This window comes from Phaethon lepturus, unplaced genomic scaffold (assembly GCF_000687285.1).
Source record: "Phaethon lepturus isolate BGI_N335 unplaced genomic scaffold, ASM68728v1 scaffold6696, whole genome shotgun sequence".
NCBI classification, from domain to species: Eukaryota; Metazoa; Chordata; class Aves; order Phaethontiformes; family Phaethontidae; genus Phaethon; species Phaethon lepturus.
The window spans coordinates 1-14,304 of NW_010545470.1; the positions used below are offsets into that span (position 1 = coordinate 1).

General features: G+C 45.6%; 1 protein-coding gene across 1 annotated transcript in view; it reads right to left on the bottom strand.

Annotated features, from left to right (window-relative positions):
- Window positions 1-12,672: 12,672 nt before the first annotated feature.
- Window positions 12,673-14,304, bottom strand: part of LOC104622230 (excitatory amino acid transporter 4-like) — a 4,014-nt gene continuing 2,382 nt past the window's right edge. Inside the window, exons 4-5 of the mRNA XM_010288954.1 lie at window positions 13,599-13,641; window positions 12,673-13,017 (exon numbers count right to left, since the gene is read on the bottom strand). Coding sequence (XP_010287256.1) covers window positions 12,673-13,017; window positions 13,599-13,641 — 388 coding nt within the window. The remainder of the gene's footprint in view (window positions 13,018-13,598; window positions 13,642-14,304) is intronic.

Below are 14,304 nucleotides of genomic sequence, written 5' to 3' on the forward strand. Positions count from 1 at the left end.
TGAGCCTCACCACTCCCTGGCTGGGGGTAGTGGGTGCGCAGAAGCGAAACCATCCCGAGGGGGAATGGAGTGGAGAGACGTGGAGGGAAAGGGGGGTGCAGCCAAAAATGAAAGAAACTCCCACATGAGGAAGGGCTCGGGGTCCTGTGAATCCATCTTCAGCCACTGCCCCAACCTTACTGTAGGCCAAGACCTCAGTGGTCACCTAGAGCTGGTTTCCCAGGATCATGTCCAGACAGCTTTTGAATATCTCCATGAATGGAGACCGCACAGCCTCTTTGGGAAGCCTGTGCCAGTGCTCAGTCACCCTGACAGTAAAAAAGTGTTTCCTCGTGTAAAGAGGAAACCTCTTGTGTTTCACTTTGTGCCCATTCTTGTCCTGTCACTGGGCACTACTGAGAAGAGCCTGGCTCCGACTTCTTTACACCCTCCCTTTAGGTATTTCTGTACATTGGTAACATCCCCCTGAGCCGAGCCTTCTCCAGGTTGAACAGTCCCAGCTCCCTCAGTCTTTCCTCATGGGAGATGCTCCAGTCCCCATCATCTTCATGGCCCTTCCTTGGACTCGCCAGTATGTCCATGCCTCTCTTGTATTGAGGAGCCCAGAATGGGGGACAGCACGCCAGGTGTGGCCTCACCGGTGCTGAGCAGAGGCGAAAGATCACCTCCCTCGACCTGCTGGCAGCGTTCCTCCTAATGCAGCCCCCATTAGCCTTCCTTGCAGCAAGGGCATGCTGCTGTCTCATGTTCAACTTGGGGTCCACTAGGACCTCTGGGACTTTTTCTGCAAAGCTGCTTTCCAGCTGGGTGGCCCCTAGCATGTACAAGTGCATGGAGTTACTCCTCTCTGGGTGGAAGACTTTGCATTTCTCTCTGTTGAACTTCATGAGGTTCCTGTCAGCCCATTTCTCCAACCTGTTGAAAGATTAGATGAAATTTAAGGATTCAAGGGAACCTTGAGACTTGTCTCAGTGGTATCCAGTGAAAGGACAAGAGGCAATGGGCACAAACTGAAATACAAGAAATTCTATTTAAACAAAGAAAAAGCTCTTTTACTGTGGGCGCGATTGCACACTGGAACAGGTTGCCCAGAGAGGTGGTGGAACCTACATCCTTGGAGATGTTCAAAATCCAACTGGACAAAGTCCTGAGCAACCTGCTGTAGTTGACCCTGCTCCAGAGGATCTCCAGAGATCCCTCAATCAAACTACCTGCACCACACAAGAAAGTCTGCATGGCTGGGAGGGCAGGAGGTGTGGACTTGTCTGCATATGCACCCCTACTACACTAATAAGACTTAATGGCCCTGGGCAGCCTCACTTGGGGCCCCTACCCACATTCATGAGCCCAGGAGCTCTAAGCTCAGCCTTGGGCCTTCATAGCCTGAGCTATATCACTGGAGGAGTACAGGTCTCTAGTTTAGCAACAGCTATGACCATGTCTTGCTGTGGACCCTGTTGATCTGAACCCCAGTCCCCAGACTAATTTTTCAGAGCTTGACCTCAGCCTTGACTCGTCACTGGGTGCTTGCCCAGCAGTCACCAGACCTGGCTTGACCTCAGACCCGCTTCATCACCATGTTATTGTCTTATGGTCTGGACTCTTAGCTGGTCTTTGCCATCATCTCTGAGTCTGTGCTGCTTGCCTTTCTTGAGTACTGTGGAACTGGGCCCTCACTGGTGATGCCCTTGCCCCATCAGCCCTGTTACTCACCTCAGCTCCTGTCCCTTAGGGAACAGAAGACACGAAAAGGGATATCAAGGGGAGAAGGACTAAGCGCTTTCACTTTGCTCAAATCCCATGCCATTAATGAAACATTTCAGTGGGTAATGTAAACTCATTATTGTTTAAGCCTCAGAGACCTCTTCCACATAGCCTTTGTTTCAGGTGGATTTCCGAGATGGATGTGTGCTGTGTACCGCACGTGAAGTAAGCCTCGTGCAGCTTTGCCAGTTTATGGACATGTGATATGCAAAAGATGGCATCAAAGACAAAGATTTAGGGAAGAGCCTTGTAAAAATCTGAATTTAGTATTTGATCCATGACATAGGCACATTTGAGATAAGGAAGTGTAATATATAATGCTAAAAGTAACATGCCTAACTTGTAAGGTCATGGTCCTGAGGAAAAATAATAGAAAAAAACATAATGGAAAAGCATTGTGGAAAAAATTCCCTTTATTTTTCAAATATGCAAACTATCTTTATTAACACTGAAACTCACAGCATGAAGAAAAAGCCCTTGGGAATTAACATAGTCAAACTGCCAGAATGCTATGAACATGCTGTACAACACTGATTTCCAGTTATCTCTTTCTTCCTTGGGCAGAGCAAAAGAAGGACATACAATTTCAGGGCAGTTTTCCTGGGTAGCTCCAACTCCTGAAACAATGTGCATGTATCACATACGTAATGTGGAACATGGCCTATCATCTGAAAATCCATATTCTTAATGGATTCTTTATCTTAAAATTAATTTTGAAGAGATGTGTCCTAATCCAAGAGCTCCTCGTGCATATATGCATTGAGATAGCTCTTTGTTTCATTCCAGATGTTGTCCATCTAATCATTAGGAATAAAGCTGTTTGCAAATAGGAGAAACTCAGAAATTTTCTGCAAGTAGAAGCAACAGGACTGCAGTAAAGAAAAGACTGCATAAACTATCAAATATCTGATAATTTAAAAAGTTGATAAAATTATTTAATACTTTCGGTTATCCAGTTTTGAAGGCTGAGTTAGTACAAGGTCAGCGTTGGTTTTGGAAGGAGTACAAACACTTCTGTATTCTTGGCTGAGCTCTTAAAGCCTGCCTCCTTGCCAAGTCAGATGCGGTGGGGATGTGGGTCCCTGGGATATGCGCAGGGAAGTCAGAGACGAAGTGGAGAATTTTCTCTATGCATTGAGAAGTTCTTGTTATATCATCAGCAGGTACAACTCAAAATCAGCATGCATTGAGCTCCTTCCTGGTAAACCTTGCTTTGGAAGACTCATTACTGGAATGCGTAAAATAGCCTCTGTTGTTTTAAGGATGGGATTAGTTGAGTAAATCAAGGTGGGCATCAAAATGAATTGTGCAGCTTTACAGAGTAAGACTTTAGCATTGCCTTTCCCTCTTGGATTAGCAACAAAAAAATTAACTGTGTGTATGTATGTGCACATGCGCCCCTTTTATATATAGAGAGGTGTGTGTATATATATATATGCAAATTGCTGACAATACTGTTTGAGTATTGCAAACAGATAGATAATCCTAATCATAAACTGGTTAACAACATGGGTAAACACCAGAATTAAAAACTATCATAAGCTGAATTTTGAAATTCCCCATGGGAGACTGGTTTGCAGTATTTGAAAATGAGGCCTCTACTTGTTTGTGCTCCATTAATCTTGTGTTGAAAGCAGGAAATCACAAATGGCAAGGCTTGGAGTGTACTACTTTGTGGGAACATCTGAGATCTTGTTGATACAATGTGGTATGGAGAGCCTCTTTTGTGATATGTTTACATGTCTGCTAACAGCAACTGAAAACAGGTTAGACTTCTGTGGAGTTTTATTAAAGTATCATTAGGATCCTTCCGGATAGCTTTTAAAAATGATCGGTCTGAAGGACCCTTTGCAGTATCTCTAAACCAGAAAGCACGTGCATATATTATAAAGCCAGAAGGGACCCTTATGATCCATGAGAGTTTGACTCTCTGTATAACCCAAGGCATTAGGACTTCCCAGAACTAATTCCCATTTAAGCTAGAGTCCAATCCAACAATCTTTTCTTCCAATTCATCTATCACTTTGCCCTTTATATACAGGAAGTCTCTTCAGGATTAGAATTCAATGCTTTCTTGAAAAGTTGGACAAATAGTCTGGAGGAAAAAGAAAGAAAAACAAGATGCAGGTCAGTATGGACAAATATAAATTACTATACTTAGGTAACAATAATCAACTACACAAACACAGGCTGGGAAATTACTAACTAGGCAGCAGTTCTGTTTAAAATGATGTAGGAATAATCATGTATTACCACTAGAGTGGAGCCAATGCTATCATGCTGTTGTGAAAAAATAAAAAGCACTTTATTGGATTTTATAAGCAGGTCTGTTCTTTTTGAAGGTTTAGACTCATGTCAGCTGAGCTGAGTTAATGATAAGGTAGTGCTGTCTTAGCCCACTATAGATACAAGCTAATGCAGTGTATCTTAAAACTCTTTGATTAAGATCCAGTATTTAGATACAGCCATCTCATCAAAGTAAGAGTCTAACCTCACTAAGATTTAAGATAAGATGAACAGACTTGAATTTGCTGCATGTATGCATCATGGACAGTTACGGTGATCAGCTGATGCATAGCATGCTGCTAAACTATGGTAACTTGAGACTAAGATCTAAATCTCAATGTACATTAAATATTCTTTCCTCAGTGCTCAGCACTAATAAATCTTTAGTTGGGTTGTTTTGCCAAATTTTAGTTACTCCACTTTAAGAAAGATGTGGAACAGCAAGGAAAAAGTCCAGAGGAGAGGAACATGAATGATTATTACCTGTGAGTATACTGGGTCTGTTTAGTCTAGAAAGGAGAAGAGCAGACATTATAATAGTATTCATACAAGATAAAAAAATGGTGCAGAGAGGAGGATAATAATTTGTTATCCTGCTCACTTGCCCGCTGCTAGAGCAGATCTCTTGTTAGAATAAGCAACCTGCCTCCTGCAGTTAGGAAACAGCCTGTGGACTTAGCGTCTGGGGCCAACTACTACTAAATGGAGCTACAATACACTTATATTTACATTGCTCTGTTATCCACTTTTATACGGAAGAGATGCTTGTTGTCCATTTATCTCAGATTCCCAACGATCACCCAGCCCATAAAAATACAATACTCTGCCTACAGGATGTGGAATGTGGCAGCACCAATATATAATCCTGGAATTCCTGAAGGATCAAAAAAGACCCTCAGGATATGACTTTGGACATCTTAAGAAATGTGTTTTAGAAAGCTTTGTTAGCGCTGGGGAGATAAGCACGGGCAGTTGTGCGGTTGTGGTTGTCAAAGTTGACTCTCGTTGATGCCTCTCAGGTCTTTCTTCCTGAGGTCCACTTAGGTGCACCTCTAAGTGCTAGGGCTTCTGGATGAAAAAGATCAGTGTGGAAAGACAGGGTAGAGGGGTTTAAGTGATATACTGGGTTTGGAATAATGAACAGACGTCATGTAAAAGCTGCCCAGTTTAGATAGATTTAGGCTGTGCAACAGGAGGCTGCTTGCTGCTGTTTCTGTACTTAGCCATTTCTAAAGCAGGACAGCTACACTGTAGTGGCCAAAATACTGTAGATCCTTTCCATCTTCCTGCTTGTGTCTAGACATTCATTTTCTGGATGTTCATGGACCTGGATATTATGGAGCAAGCCCTGCTGATCCTGTTCACTGGAGTGAGAGATACAGGCTGTGTTCCTGGCCATACCAGGGAAGGGGGATAGAGCATGGATGAAGCAGGTCCCCACTTCTCGCTTGAGCCTCTGAGATGTTTCGGATGTCATGTGGGCTTATGTCCAAGTATGTTAAACAGAAGATGAGCTCCATTTGGTAGGAACTGAGAAATTTATCCTGAATTTATAAGTTGGGTCTGACAAACTTGTAAAAGTGCTGGGAAGTGATTTGGTACTGCCTATAAAAGATAAGGAGCTATAGAAATACAGATATTTTAAAGCACATTCTGGAGCAATGTGACTGAAGGGAAGTCACTTCTGAAAATAGCCAAAGATGAGCAAAGGAACAGTTTACTTAGGAGTCTTATGATGAGGAGTGAAACTGTTTTCTGAGCAGATCTGGGGTGGCAGGGAGTCATTCCTGGCATGGAGGTACCATTCAGCTGCTCAGGTGAGCAAACTGTTCTTCAACTTTGCATTTCCCTTCTGGTTTCACCAAGAGGAGAACAGCTTGCTCAAGAGAAATGAAATTAACTGGTGTTTGACAGCTTGGTAGAGGAGGGAACTGTTTCAGAGGCTGAATAATGGATATAATACATTATTTAATTCTTTGCTGCTTTCACAGTCCTTTAGCCGCTTTTACTAATGAAAAGCCTATTGACCCCTATTTGTGCTACCAGCCAGCGCAGTAAGCCCCTTCCCTGCTGTATTTTCCTTCAGGAGCTGGATGACTCTAATATCTGCAGCCAGAAGGGCTTCCAGAGGAGTGAGAAGCTCTCAGGAAGCATCATCCACATCTGTGCAAACATCAGGACTGTGAGCAAGGAGGACACTGTGTTTATCATAAACACTCTTGCCAGTGAAGAGCTGAATAGGAGTGCTTGGGGCTCTCCAGAGATCTTAAAATGGCTAAAGTTAAAAGCTTTATGTGCTCGGAGGAAGCCACTGACCAAGTGAAAGCTTTGCAGCTGTATCCTGCAAGGTGGAATCATCATGGCAACATTTTGGTGCCAGTCCACAGGTGGTGGTGTCCCCAGCCCACCTTGCCACTTCGCTATGCTAATACTTTAGCTCAGAAATGAGAGAGCTCCTAGTCCAGCTCCTTCACTGAGTCTTCTTTACTCCTGTCTAATTCTTGGACCCCATAAGAATAACTAAATCAGGCTTTTGTGCAATAAAACTTTCTTTGCAGTTTAATTTTCTCCTCTTTAATGTCAGTCAGAAAGAAATGGGGGACAAACAGGATGAGGGAAGACTGCATGTGGCAGAGCGAGGAGAAAAGTGTGCATCTTCCAGGATCTTTCTCTGAGTGGATCTTTCTCTGTCCTCCACTATGGACTTCTTTTTCAAGTCTTGGCTTTTTACAGCATTAATCTGCACTCTGCTGTCCGATTTCACAGTGCTGTCTCACTCCTGGGGTGCCTGTTTGCCTGTGGGCAAACCAGGTGGGAGAACTGCTCTTTCTCCTCTATCACAGAATTACCAAGTTCGCAGTCTTGCGCATCTAGCTCATGCCGGGAGAGATGCTCCACAATGCCAGCTCCCAGAGAATCCCCCAGGACGTTGGTGGTCGTTCTAAGGCGGTCCCTGAAAAATCAGAGAGAAAAAAGAAATAGAGCTTCTTAGCTAAGGGGATGAAGACTATTTCAAGAAACATGTTCAATGAAGCTTTTTCTACTTTTCAAGCCACTCTAATAATTGACACTTCAACATTGACAGGAAAATGACTCCCAGAGAGCCTTCCTTGGTTGATAGCCCTGAGCTTCACATTCATTCCTGTTCTATTGTATTCCCAGTTTCTCACTGAAGTTTTGGACTTGCCACAAAACAAGGGAAATGTTTATTGTAGTCCCACATGGACAGTTTCCTTTCCAAAGGGCTGCTAAGGCCTTTCTGCAGACTCAGATGAGCCTCACACATCTGTTACACTGGAGTTGCATTTTGTTTTGCAGAAAGTGCAGAAATTCTAGTGCAAACCTATGACTTAGTGCTGCTGTGGAGCCAGATTTCCTAAGCATGGACAGTATACACTAAGACGAGGCACCAGATTCTTCGTGCAAAATGGCAAATCTAAAACACCCTTTGCAACAAGATATTCTCCACAACCACAACTGTATGTAAGAGTGACGCTATCACCAGTCCAGCAACCCATCATGTCCTTCAGTGGTAACAACAGATAAGATTTTTGGTACCTGATTCACAGTTCAAAGGAGAAGTGGAGGTGTTGGGCAAGACTCTTTTTCGAACTGCTCAGCCATGGCTGGCAGCAGGCTTTTTCTGCTTTGGCTACAAACCAGCAACACAAGATACAGAAGAAAAGAGGAAATACTGACAGTGTATCCCCTGAGTCAAGTTTTGTTGTGTTTGAGAAGACTGTGAGAGAGTGAGGACTGTGCACAAATGCATTCTTCAATCTATTTCCTAAGAGTGCTCCTGTGAAATCACTTGTCTCAAGGTTTAGAAGGGAAAGAAAGGTTAAATGGAGCAAAGTAGCTGACTACCTGCACCCACCTAAACAGTCCTCAACTTTGTACAGCCCAGTCTTATCCGACTTTCTGTGTTTGGTAGCGCAGAACCACCACTGCAGTATGAATTTGCTTATTATTGGCACAACCTGTCCCTGTTGGTCCGGAGATAGTTTCTGGGTGCCTTTTAGGATAAAGGACATTCTGCTTGGTAACCAGGCTGATCTGCAAGTGACCTCTGATGCCTTGGGTCACTGAATGGTGAAGACTCCAGCATGGGCAGAGAGGGCTACTGTGCAAAGGTCTAACGGATACAGGTGTGTTTTAATCTTAGTGGTACAGGTTACTGAGCCTGCTTGTAGCAAAGACATTGGGAGTACAGACAAATTCTGTAAGCACTGGCAGAGAGAGCACAGAGTAGTGCATGCTGCTGAGCAGAGGACTTACAGAAACCAGTCCACAGCGATGATCAGCGTAATGTCTTCAGTAGGCAGCCCCACTGATGTCAACACTATAACCATAGTCACCAGTCCTGCCTGAGGAATACCTGCAGCTCCAATGCTGGCTGCTGTGGCAGTGATGCTGGAGGGAACAGGAAAGCACAGCTATCAGCAAAAGGTAGAAAAGAGGTAGTTGCATTTGCAAAAATGTCAGTAAGTAGCTCAAACTCATAATTTACAAAACATCTTGGCAGACTTTCTGCCCTGGTCACTGAGCGGGATGGTGACACATGGGACATCAACACAGCAGCCAGTCTCCCAGCAGCCAGGCACTCATCCATAACAGACTGTATGCTGCAGCTCTAGCTAAGAGATGGCCCAGAGCTGGAAATGCCATAAGACCTCAAGTGGAGCCTCAAAGACATGGTGCCCAAATATGTGCTTCTACACCTGGAGGTGTAGTACACCCTTCTTTTCCATACTTTTTTCCCCCTTGCATCTTCTGAGCAAAAGAGGAACCTGACCACACCTCAGATAAGCCAACAAAACTGAAGCTCTTCCTGTAGTCCCATAACTCTTTCAAAAATCACCTTATTGTGATGATCTGCCCGAAGTCAAGTTCATAGTTGTTGACTTGTGCAATGAAGATGGCTGCAAGGGCCTCGTACAGAGCAGTGCCATCCATGTTAATTGTAGCTCCCACAGGCAGAACAAACCTCGTGATGCGCCTGTCCACACCATTGTTTTCTTCCAGGCACCTGAAGGTGATGGGCAGAGTCGCTGAGCTGAAAGGAATTTACAAAACAACATGAACTGGGTATATGCTGACTTTGGAAGAGGGACTAAGCCTCTGCCTGGTTTATGACCTTACCCACCTGCTTTTTCACCCTGCCATGTGAGCCAGAGGCCAGAAGCTGCTAGGAGAAAGAACAGTCTAAGCAAGGCTTCCTCAGATATGGTGCACGCTGCAGTTGCACATTCAGACATGGCTTTCCTCAGGGGTCTGGGACAGGGGCTGTATAGCCCTAAGGCTGATGATGCTGGTATAACACCAAAAGAAGGTGATGCTGGAGGATTCAGGGTACGTAGGACAGAGCCTCAAGACCAAAACTCCTTTTCCATCTATTAAAAAAAATTGAGCCCTTTCTCACCCCCCTCAGTGTGTAAGACAAGAATGACCCAAGTGTGAGGATATATCTTGCAGAGAAAACAGAGAATTGTTTCTGAAAGAGAACATGAGCAGGGAAAATGAAGTGTGTTTCAGTGTTAGAATGTTATGTTATGTGCTTGCCAGGAAATGCACAAAGCAAGAAACACGGCACTTAGTGAAACAACAGCTACCTTGCTTTGGCTGTGTTGCTTGGCAGTGTGAGTCATTGAACATACAGGTGTTTATGCCTTTGTCCAGGCCTCTTGTGAGTTTAATGCCAGCTGCATACAGTATGTGTGCCTGGGAGAGAGAAATGTGCAAATGTGTGCGAGTACATGTGTGTGAGAGGTATATGCATAGGGAATAATGCTGCAATTTAGTGGGATTTTATATTTGTCCTCAGCTCAGTGTTACAGTGCTGCAGGCAGAGCCACCACCATGTTTGGTAAGGAGGAATATGGGTCATGCACTGATGGTTAGAGATGTCCACGTGATTAGGGCTCCTGAACAGGGGAGTAGGAATGACTCTCAAATGAGCTTGGCTGGACAAGTGCAAAAAGCTGCTAATGCTAGAAATTAAGAGACCGCAGTGCTGCACTGAGGGCAATGAAGTGCTGAGAAGCAGCCCCGGAGCATCCACACCAGTCCCACCCCTACTTCTATGTAGCCATCGTACCTTGAGGAGGTGCCCAGGGCTGTGATGAGGGCCTGCAGAAGCCCTGCAATGAATACCCAGGGGTTTCTGTGAGTGACAATGAAGTAGAGCAGTGGCAGGATGCAGAGGGCATGAATGAGGAGTCCAACAATGACGGTAAGTGTGTACATCCCCAGCTGGCCTCCCATCACTGCTAGGTCATCCATCTCCAGGATTTTGCCAGCAATTAAAAACATGATCCCAACTGGAGCATACCTGTGGCAGAAACACAAGGCCGATGCTCAGAACTGGCACCCACACTTTCACACCAGCTTTAATGCATGCTGTCTGGACAAACCCCCAATAAGCCAGCACACCAGAAGTGCTCACTGAGCCTAATCGTTGGATGATACTGCTGGTTTCTTTTCTGGACAGCTGGAGGGAGCTGGGAACTTGTTCACCATATGGTCAAAAAACAGTACTTGTTGCACTGTCGGGGACCCCAGCAATCTTGTGTGCACAGTTTAGGCACTGGTGGAGGTTTTCTCCTCCTTCTGGGAGGAGGAAGCTCCCTACATGTCTCCATAACACTCCTTGTAGAAATGATAGGGCAGGTTATGTAGAGGAGTCTTCAGAGTCCCTTCCTTTCCTAACAGAACTTGAGCCAAGACTATTTTTTTCACTGAGAGGCACAGGGAATTACAGGAGAAACAGGGAATCGGGGATTAAAAGCAACAGTGTCTTATAGGCTCTGGGATATCAGCCTTGCTATCTTCAGATGTTCACATATAGGGAATAGGAACATACAGGGAAACCTTATCTGGTGTAGCAAGGACTGAGCACACCACCTCCTGTGAAAGCAGCCATGGCTTATATAAAAACCCATTTTGAGGTACACTGCTATCCTTTCCATTCCTTATGGCTTTTTTCCTCCTCTGTAACAATGCATCTCACGAGCAGCAGTGAGGCTCCACAGAAAGGAAGCCATTAACACAAACACAGAGAATATCATGGGAGCTAAAGTGAACATGGACAAATAACTGGACCAAAGAAAATCCCAGCTCCACGGCCACACCTCTCAGGGCTTGGCCTCTATAGCTCAAGAGCTCACATGCAGTTCATGCACAAGGCTCAGAGGTCCACATGCCAAACTCCAACTTAGCCTGGGAGGTTTGGAAAAGTTTCAGGAAAGGATTTCACAAATATTTCATTTCCTCTGACCTTCCTCTTAGAAGACATTCTTGGATGCAGCTAGTGATCAGATCTCCCCAAGAGAAACAGGCTCCTGGGAGATGTTCTGCCGCCTGTGGCTTCAGGAAGGAGTGCTGGGCTGCAGGTGACAGTTCTGCCTCCTATACCAGCAGGATTTTGTAAGTTAGGAGGTTTCTCCAGACACTACCTACTGTATGCACACAGTTTCCTGAGAGTAACCGATGTGGTATACATCAACACCCCGCCTTCCTTCACTGTAAGGGGGAACTGAAAGAGGGGGTGTTGAAGGTAGCTTGAAATTGTCTCTGGAAGTAGTGTGCAGTTCTACTTGTTCCACTGTGCTCATGCTCTCCCTTCTGTGCCCTCGGACAACTCCTCTCTTCTTGGGAGAGCAAGGCCCCAATTTCAGCCTCATCCATGGAGGAAAAGATTACAGAGGGGCTGGGGCTCCCCAACACTCTGCTATATGAGGTCAGGATTGTTCTTCCCCTTTGTGTCTTTCTGTGTAAGGCCTGTCCCCTGTGCCCAGGATGTTGCTCTGAGACTAGACTGTGACTAGAAGACCAGGGAATGGAAGCTGGAGTGATCTAAAATGGGAGAGGGTGCGGGACTGACAGATCCCCTCCCTGTTAGACATTTCCATGTATTCTGCCAAGCCCCGCAGCTCTCCTGTCTTGTACCTACCACAAACTCCTATTGAGACCTTGAGCCTTAGATGGGTAAAGAGCTTAAAATAACAAGATTTGGTGAAATGCTGCCTTCTAGAGAAGACTCATCGCAGCAATGCCTTGCTTATCTGGACCATGTAGCACAGGCAGCCTTACACAGAAAGCAACAAGCAGCTAAGCTCTAGAGGAGTTGGGATCTGGGAGACCTCAGATCGAAAGGCAGTAACTTTGAGTCGACCTTATCAACCCAGTTCAGCCCTCAGAGCTAATGCATTCCGGCACCACCCTGAGTAACAGGAAAGTGGCAATAGGTTATTGTGATTCATAGCTAAGTCAGACTCCTGGAACATAGCTGGAAGGAAAGCTTTTGGTGGGAAAGTCTCACACCCTACCCCTGTTGGTAAGGCTAAGAGATCTTCCACTCCAGCTCTCTGGTCTTCCAAGGATGTTTCCAGCAGCCTCAAGGAAAGTTCTGGTGTACCTGATATTTCTAAGGTAAAAACAAAAAACAGGAAATGAAATGTGAACAAATATCCCATCCAGACTTTTCCCTCCAGCCTGATGGAGCCAAAGGAGAGCTGTGCCCATCTGCTTTTCCTGTGCATGTCATCCTTAAAGCTACCCCACTTCTCATCAGGTCAGTGGAAACTGCACCTGCAGACCTCCTGCTCCAACCGGCCGTGCTCCTCACCAGATGATAATGGCCACCAGCCTCATGATGGCTTCGTTGAGGCAGTTAAAGAACTCCCGCAGGGCCCGTCCCTTCTGCTTCATGCTGCCGATCACCAAACCGAAGCACATGGAGAACACTACCAGCCCCAGTGCGTTCACCCCATTGGCTGAGCCCGGGATGGGAATGACTTCTTCAAAGGTCAGCACCTCGGAGACGGTCCCCAGGGCATGAGTGATGTTCTCCAGGATGCCAGTGAAGTTCTCAGGCATAGGGATCTGAGTGGTTGTCACACCTGCTGTGACATTGCTGCTGTGGAGGACGGTTCTGGTGAAGACCCTGGTGCTGTACTGCGTCTTGTACTGAAAAGACACAGATGATCAGATGCATTTACAGGCCCTGGTTCAGGAGCTCAGGACCATGAGCTAGGTTCTTGCATCCCTTCCTAAAGAGGGTACTGTTCACTGCTGACCTATAGGGGAAACTTGCCTTGCCTGTTCTCAAGCTCCCTAGCTTAGTACTTTAATCAAAAGGTTCAAGGTCAAGAGACCATTATCCCTCTATCCCATAGACCAAGATATTCTGGCTTCTCTGATAACCCTTTATACTGCTTCCAAGGGCACTAGCACTACAGAAGAGACAAATCCTTGGAGAATCTGCTCCCATTTCACTGCCAGTCCAAGCCTGCTAACTGAGATCACACAAACCCTTCCTGAGTCTGAGTGTGGGATGGGACAGAGGTTGAAGCACCCATCTACAGACAGCTTGAAAAGCTTGCCTGGAGGATGCTATAATACAGACTAATGACTGCAATGCCTCCTGGAGCAGTCAGACTTGGGGAAGTGTGAAGGCAGTATAAAGCAATTGCTGTCCCGTCCCATAGAGAAGTATGTCTAGGGCACGGGGCACAAAGGGAAGTGATAGGCCAGGTGGGATTTCATACCTGTTTGAAGCAGGCTTCTACCAGGTTGGGCGGGAACATATTCCTGCAGTAGATAAAACAAGGAAAGAGTTATAGTCCTCTTTGACTATCAATAAAACATGAGCTTCCTGACCAACACCTCTGTCCTGGAGCAGTGTCTCAGCTCACAAGTCTCACAATGCCAGCTCAGGCTACAGAGCAGGTGGGCGCTTTCTGTCTGACTGACAGAAGATAGGAATATGCTGATCTGGAGTCAGGCATCCTCCTGCATCTTTTCAGACTCTAGAAGGTTGTATTTCAGGTATGTGGAAAGAGACTACACACATACAGCACTGGGATATGGGTCCCTTGTAAAAGCATCATCAAACCAAACTGATCCTTGAAACAATACCATATTACCACCTGAGATGGTACAGCTTTGTAATTCACTGTGTAAGGTCACAGCAAGGGAGCGAGAGACAATGTCTCGGGAATCACTTCCTTTATTTCCTTGGGTCAGTGAAGATGGATATGTGGAGTAGCCTTTGAATTTCTGAAGGGCATGCAGCCATTGATAGTTCTCATTACTTGTGCTGAGCACACCTTGGCCTCTTGCATTAATACCTCTAACAGAAGGGCTGGACTCCAGAGCTCCAGGCCAAGCATTCAATGTCAGAGTGGTAAAGCCAGTTAGCTAGACTGAGCTAGAAGTAGTAGGCTGGGCCCTCAATGGCTACAGTAGCCATCA